General features: G+C 55.9%; 1 protein-coding gene across 1 annotated transcript in view; it reads left to right on the top strand.

Annotated features, from left to right (window-relative positions):
* Positions 1-6,510, top strand: part of ARHGAP35 (Rho GTPase activating protein 35) — a 150,953-nt gene extending 144,443 nt beyond the window's left edge. Inside the window, exons 6-7 of the mRNA XM_019625214.1 lie at positions 810-915; positions 1,476-6,510. Of these exons, the coding sequence (XP_019480759.1) occupies positions 810-915; positions 1,476-1,833 (464 nt within the window). The 3' untranslated portion in view covers positions 1,834-6,510. The remainder of the gene's footprint in view (positions 1-809; positions 916-1,475) is intronic.
* The last annotated feature ends 934 nt before the right edge of the window (positions 6,511-7,444 follow it).

The raw sequence follows: 7,444 nt of genomic DNA, 5'->3' as shown, positions 1-7,444 counted from the left end.
GCAGGAAGCACAGTGGTCCCCACTCAGGCTGTGCAGCATCTCTGGGCCTCAGATGCCTGATCCTTGAAATGGGGTGATAGCCCCTGCCTCGTAGTATCGTGAGGACTAACTGAAGCGGGTCTGGCATGGATTGTTTCATTCGGGCTAGCTTGTTTTCACTCTCCCTGTACATTAGGATTCCATGATGGGTGAAGTGTGGGCAGTGGGGGGGAAAGGGACACGTAGTCCCTTTGATAGACTGCATGAGACTCCTCCACTGTTTCCATAAGCTCCTCCAATAGGGAGATGTGTTGAGGGTCCCTGTGGCTCTAGGAAAAGGACGGAGCCCTGATCTTGTGACAGACTCCCTCCTTAGGCAGTCTGTTGGTGTGAGTGGGTGGCAGCGCTCACCCGTCTGGTCAGGAAGTAAGCAGGCTTTCTGCATTGAGATGCCTGTCTCCAGGGGCAACCGGATGAGCAAAGAATGGTGTTCTTTATGGTGGCGTCCTTTTGGATCATTGAGTCTCAGATGGTGGGGGCCAGGAAGCCCCAGATGCACAGTGTTCCCCTTCAGTAGGAGCCTGGGACCCAGAGGTAGGCCTGGCCCCTGGGCCGGTGCCATTGCCAGGTGTGCTGCCTTGGACACAGACTTGGGGGGAAAGAATGGGGTTGGGCTTGTCTGGGCCACCTTCAGAGAAGGTCCAGCACAGCACACTCTTAGGTGACCGCCATCCCGCTGGTTTCACCAGCTGCCTGGGATCAGTCGCTGCTTTGAGCCCCGGAACACTCACCAGCCATGGTCATGACAGTCTTGTTTTCTCTTTCCTCAGAGATCAACGACCGGGAGCAGAAGTTGCATGCCCTTAAGGAGGTACTCAAGAAATTTCCAAAGGAAAACCACGAAGTCTTCAAATATGTCATCTCTCACCTGAACAAGTATGTCACGGGGCTTGCTGTTTGGTTTTCCCTCCTTCAGAAATCACCAGTCAGGGCCAGTTAGCAGCAGGATGAGGCTGAGCACGACTCCGTCCCCAGCCTGGTGACAGGGGCTGGCCCGGCAGCTAACCGCAGTCAAGTGGGTGCGGAAGCCACGGTCAGGAAACCTGTTAACGGACTTTTTCCCGAATTTATTCACACGGAATAAGTCTGTTTTCCATGCAAACCTCTTTTTCTCTTGACAAAGTGGTGTTTTATAGAGCTCTGGCATAGCCAGAGTGTTGTCACCCACATTGGTGGCCTGGGTGAGAATCCCTGAGGCGGTCCGTCCACTCTGGGGCTTTTGCGGACTTGTCACATGGGGACACGAGCAGAGCACAGGGCATGGACTTGTGCCTGGGCCTCTTCTGTCCTCAGGCTGGGGGGGAGGGGGCAAGCAGGGAGAGCAGCTGGGGTGACAGTTACCACGAGCACACACATGGCACAGGGCAGGGCACAGAGCGGCAACCAGGGCCCCCTGTCCTGAGAGGCCCTGACCGCGAGTTTGGTGTCGCCTGCAGGGTCAGCCACAACAACAAGGTGAATCTCATGACCAGCGAGAACCTGTCCATCTGCTTCTGGCCCACGCTGATGCGGCCCGACTTCAGCACCGTCGATGCACTGACGGCCACGCGCACCTACCAGACAATCATCGAGCTTTTCATCCAGCAGTGCCCTTTCTTCTTCTACAATCGGCCCATCAGCGAGCCTCCTGGCGCCACGCCCAGCTCCCCCTCTGCCATGGCTTCCACAATGCCCTTCCTCACCTCCACACCGGCCACCAGTCAGCCGTCACCCCCCCAGTCACCTCCGCCCACCCCCCAGTCCCCGATGCAGCCACTACTCCCCTCCCAGCTGCAGGCCGAGCACACGCTGTGAGTCCCCAAGGCCCGGGGCAGAAGGAGGCTCGGTCTTCTCTCTTCAGGGTGGCATTTGGCCTTGAACGCAGCCAGGTCCACTGGGGCAGGCGTGGGAGGGTGCCCCCTCTCCCCTGTCCCCTCCTCAGGACCTCAGCAGTAGCACCAGCCAACAGTCCACCATAGGCTGGGCTGTCAGGCACCAAGCCCAGTGCTGCAGACCTGGGGCTGGCTACAGGCGGCAGCCGGGGGCCCTGCCCTTTGACATGAACCCCTCTGAGGACTGAACTGGCCAGGCAGCAGCCCCGTCGGCCCTCCATGCGCTCACTGCTCCCCGACGCCTGCCCACGCACACCAGCCTTGGGTCACCTGCTGCTGGGACAGCCCTAGCCTATGCCAGCGGGAGGAGGAGGTTCCAGGATTCATGCCACCCCAGGGCGGGGCTGGCAACCCCTGAGGAGAACATTTCCCGCCTGTCTCTTCCCACCTTCCATACCTGCACCCCCACCCAGTTAGGGGTGCAGCCTGTCTGGCAACCTCCTTGGGAACACGTAGGCCACGGCTCTGCCACCCCAGGTACAGTGCTGAGGGCGACTGCCCAGCCCGTCAGAACAGAGGGAGGTAGCTTCATGCCTGGACCAAGAGAGGGCGGCTTTTCCCCTCTGGCCCTCACATCCCCCCTCCCCTTCGCAGGCTTCGGGGATACATTCCCTTTACAACAAAGGAACACTGGGAGGAAAATGGAAAAACCCATGTAATAATTTTAAAAAAGAAAAAGGAAGGCACTACAGGAAGAAAAACTACAGACCTCAAGATTCAGCCCTCCTCCCACCTCTGAGAGGGAAACAGGTGGAAGGAAGGTGGACCTTGTCTTTGTGACAGCAAAACAAGGAGGCGCAGGGGTGGCTGCCTGAGAGCCTGTTGGGGCCCACTTACGTCCTGTCACCAGATCCCCCTTTCCCCAAGAAGACAGTTTGAGCCCTTGGTGCGAAGAGCTGGGGAGAGCAGCTGACCAGCCTGGAACCTGGTCCGCCTTGGAACACACTACAAGCTGAGGAAACACTACTTTGTGTGTGTGTGCGCATGTGCGTGGGGGGGGAGGGCATGCCTGTGAGGGAGGGCATAGCTGACGGTGCCGGGGTGCACTTGGGGTTTGGTTTAGTGTACTTGGTGTTGAAGTGGAATCATTTTCATCCTGGGCTGTAGTATGCCGCCAGCAGGGGTATTTTGGGAAGTGGGCAGGAGTGGGGAACTGAAGTACGGTGGTCTGCTGGCGCCCGCCCAGGGGCATCCTTCATGCTCCCAAGGCCAGAAGGGCCCAGAGGAGCTACAGGCACAAAAGCCATCAGTCACGAGGAGAGCATCTTGCCTGCCTGTCACACCACCGCTGCCGCCGCCCCACTGCCATGGCCTTCCCCTCAGCTTCCTGGCCTTTCCACTGGCCCCTGGGAGAGCCCTTCCCCCCACCCCCTAAACACATCAACCCTGCTAAGGCTGCTACAGATATTGGCTGCCCTCCACTCCTGGTGTCTGGGCCGTGGCCTCTGCAGGGGAAGAGCCTGACACTAAGGTACCCAGGGCGTGGGTGTGGGGTAGAGGGCCCCGCAAGCCACACAGTCCTCCGGGTCTCGTGCACTTTAAGCAGCAGCACCTGTGGTATGTTTCAGGGTGCCCTGGGTCACCCCAGCCGGGTGGCCTGATGAGTAAGATGCCTCAGAACAACCTCCAGCCACCCCAGCCCCACACGCGCTTCATGTTGACTGGCGGGTGCAGCAGGCCCCTTGCTGACTTCCTCTGGATAAGCTGGATACCTTAACTGTCTCTAGTTCTCTTACGGCGAAGTAAGGTGCTTGGGAAGCTAAATTATCCCTGCAAGTTTCATCCCCTCTTTTAAGATGTCAAAAAGCAAACCCAAGGTACAGGAATGTTTTATGTACATGTTGGATGGTGGATGTTCTCTTCTGGTGGAGCTGTGCCTGGTGCTTTAGATGGGGTGGGCCGGAGGGTGGTATTTGTGTTTAGTTTTGACAGAGATTGGCAGACCCCCAGGCCGGTGAGGAAATTAATTTCTTGCTCTTTCTAGGTCATGCTCACCTACTTCCAGTCAGCCCTTCAAGGTATTGGGTTCCATTTGAAGGAAAGCCTTGGGGGTGGCCTGGAGCCACTGTCCCTTGTGTGAACTAAAACAAGTAGCCTGCTTCCCTCCCACTGCCCAGTCTACACTGCACCTTGTGCTGGGGCACTAGGCCACCCCCCACACTACTGCCACCTGCAACCTTGGCTCTGCACCAGGAACTCACCCCCAACGCCCTTGGCTTTCCACACCACCCCATCCCTACACAGATATGCACATGGCAGGGGTATTGGGGGGTGGGGCAGAGAGGAGGAGCGACTGCTTTTCCGGCTTCACTCCTGTGGAGCTCGCCTCCGGCCCCACAGCACCCCCTGGTCGCCAGCCTGAGCAGCCGCAGGCCCTTCTCACACCTGCTGGTGTCCTGCCAGGACTTGAAAGGTGCAGGTGGGAAGGGCTTATGCCCCGCCAGAGCCACAGTGGGCAGGAAGGTCCAGGGCTTCCTCTTGTTTCTGTTTCCTCTGCTAACTCTCAAGTTTCTTTTTTGCTTCTGCAGGCTGACTCGGACTAGGGGATATTTTCTGGTCATTCTGAGTTGGCATTGCCACTTAGCAGTACTGGGCTTAAACAGTACCGGGGGTTCGGCATTTGGACCAAATAGGCACTTGGAGGAGACCCATAAGGGAGAGCCGGGGCGTATGATGGAATGCTGCCCACAGCTTGGAACTGAGGATGGCAGGTAATGACAGGCTCAGCCTGGTAGGGGACCTGGTCCGTCCGTGCCCCACAGCAGAATAGTGGTATGCCCGGCAGCTCTTTCCCTGCCCAACGTTCTTATGCCCACAAGAGTGTAGATGCCATGCTTGGGGAGAATGGACAACCCTTGGTTGTAAGCAGAAGGCTGATCCTGCCACGACGGGAGGAAGGGAGATGGTCCGCGGTCAAGAGGCATTGCTTGTGCATTCACCCCGAATTATTGGCTGTGTTACCATCAGGTATCAGCATTCTGTCAAGTCGGTCCCATCACCTGACACGAGAAGCAACACAGAGAACTTTGCAGTACTGTTTCTATGCATTCTGCACCCCACTGCTGGTTTGGTCTTTCTTCCTGCTTAACACAGGAAGCATGCTGACGGGCAGTTCCGGTAGAATGTGTCTGCCAGGTGGACAGCAGGTGATGCAGGAGCAGAGCACTGGTCAGAGGGCCTGGGAGAGGGCTCCCTCCCTGTCCCTGTGCCTCCACTCCTGGGGGGATGGGAGCCTATGGGGAGACCTTCCCCCAGGAGAAGGGTGTTCCAGCCTTAGCCCTGAAACTTGAAAACAAACTGCAGCATTTGTAATCTAAAGTCATCTCCATCTGCACCCCTTCCCATCCTCTCTTATGAGAACACACTGCTTTGGGGGTGTCTGCTACACAAAGTAGTGGCCAAGGAAACGTGGGCTGGGAACCCCTGGGGCTCTGCTCAGCCACCTGCTGTTTCAGGGAGGAGGCTCTAGGGACTTGGGTGAGTTGCTGGGGACCAGGTTCCCTCACTCCACAATTCTCGTGTGCTGCCATGGTTCATGAGAACGGACCCAAAGAGCTGGGGTTAGTCATAGTGCTCGCTTGGCAGACAGTGGACAGTTGCCCTCACTCCTATTGCTTGGCAGGTTCAAGCCACTCATTTGCACTTAGGTGAAAGGACAGAGTCGTGTATGCCAGAAACCTAAGTCACATCCGGGACTGTGTTGGGGATGACACCAGGGACGGGACAGTGTGAGGGGAAAGGCCATTCTCCTCTCCCGAGGTCTGGGCCTCCCCAGGCTGTACCTGTGTCGCTATCTTAGGGGTCCTTCCCTCTTCTGGGGGCCACCTTTCAGCTGGCCTGCCTGCCTGCCAGCCTGCGGACTCCTCGAGGCCAAAGGTGACCGCCCCTCTGCTCCCACCTCACCGGCTCCAGCAGCCCTCCTTCGGCTGCTCAAACAGCAGTGATGTTACACTTTCGATGTAGTTGAGACAGGGCGTAAGTTATTGTTTGCATAAAAAAGAATCATGTTCCCTGTGTACATTAAAGAAAAACGAAATGTCTCTGAATTGTATGGGAATAAAACTTGTTTGAAAATTTGGAATAGTGCTGCTGCCAGCTTATTTTTCTGGTACTTGTATTTTCACATGTTAAATGATCTTTATATATGTTGAATTAACAAATATTTTGAGTTTCCTGAGAAAAAAAACATTAATGGTATTGAAATGTGTTAGTAGTCTGGCCATGTGCCCAAAATTCTGTTTTGCAGCAAAAGTGGAGAACTGTATGTAAAGAAAGTATAACAGTTATTTCTTTGTATTTTAGGGGCTTTAACCAGGACATCCTCTAGATGGTGTTAGGAATGTTTGCTTAATTTCCAGACTTTTTTGTTTTTTTGAACACGTCGTGGGTATTTTGAGGCTCCAACCTGACTAGTGCATGGTCAGCCGGCAACTGAGGCTGAGGCATCTCTGACGGAGGTGTTTTTGTTTGGTTTTGTTTTTTAAAATCATGTATTTGCTACAAAGTATTGTACTTGTCTCAATGGGAATGGTGTAAAAAACTGAAAAGGCCTTATGTGATATGTATCATAGTTAATAAATCCGTCTTGTAAAAAACCAAACCTGAGAGAAGTGAAGGTGGCCCCTCCTGCTGGGCTCCTGCCCCCTTAGGCCTGTGGGGACACTGGCCCCATCCTCAGAAGCAACGTCCAAGGACCCTCACGCAGGAGTCAGTCCCCTGGCCACAGGGAGGGAGGGCGCAGGGATGAGCCAGCAGAGCCCGGCCCCCTTCCACCTCCTCAGCTGAGCCCAGCTGCCTGGGAAGCCCTGCCTGTGCAGGGCCTGCTCCCGCCCTCCCCCAGCACTTCCCTGCCTTTCTCTCTAGCAGAGTGATCTGCTTCCCCAAAGTCAATGTGTGATTCTTGTGGTTTATTTCAGGTCATTATCCAAAGCGCCACCCACAGACCCCTGTGGCCACGGGGGTCCAGCAGGCCTAGGAGATAGGCCAGGAGAGTTGTTAGCCTCTGTTACCCTTTGTCCAGGACCTGTGTTCCAGGAAGGGAGGTTGGCTGCCCCTCAAAGAAGCCTCAGTCACCCAGGCCCAGTCTGCTTTGTCCCTGCTCCCTCCTCACCCCTTTCTCCTAGGCTCCTTAGGTCCAACTGCAGCTGTGACCTTTCTGTCTGGCACAGGCCTTCATTCCAGCTCACCTGGACTGATGGGCACTGCCACACCCTAAATGGCCTCCCTGACCTCAACCTTGCCCCTTCCGATCCATGTTCATACTCCAAAGTTAGTCCAGAAGGAAGACCTGGCTTTGCATTACCTATGGCAGGAGTGGGAACTAGTCAGTACAAGACCGACCTCCCCTTCTGTGCCTGTGGCAGATATGACTCATTGACCAACACCCTCCCACAGAGCTCAGACCCTCCACACGTCTCCAGACAGCAGCAACTGGAGACGAGAGTCTGCCTGCTTACATGGGCTTCTCACTGGGCAGTCAGGTGCTCACTGGACATCCACGCCAGGCCTTCTCAGCCTGCCCTTCCCTCCCACTC

Source organism: Hipposideros armiger, unplaced genomic scaffold (assembly GCF_001890085.2).
Source record: "Hipposideros armiger isolate ML-2016 unplaced genomic scaffold, ASM189008v1 scaffold_619, whole genome shotgun sequence".
NCBI classification, from domain to species: Eukaryota; Metazoa; Chordata; class Mammalia; order Chiroptera; family Hipposideridae; genus Hipposideros; species Hipposideros armiger.
The sequence above is the reverse complement of the archived record's forward strand: the minus strand, read 5'-3'. Positions and strand labels throughout refer to the sequence as shown.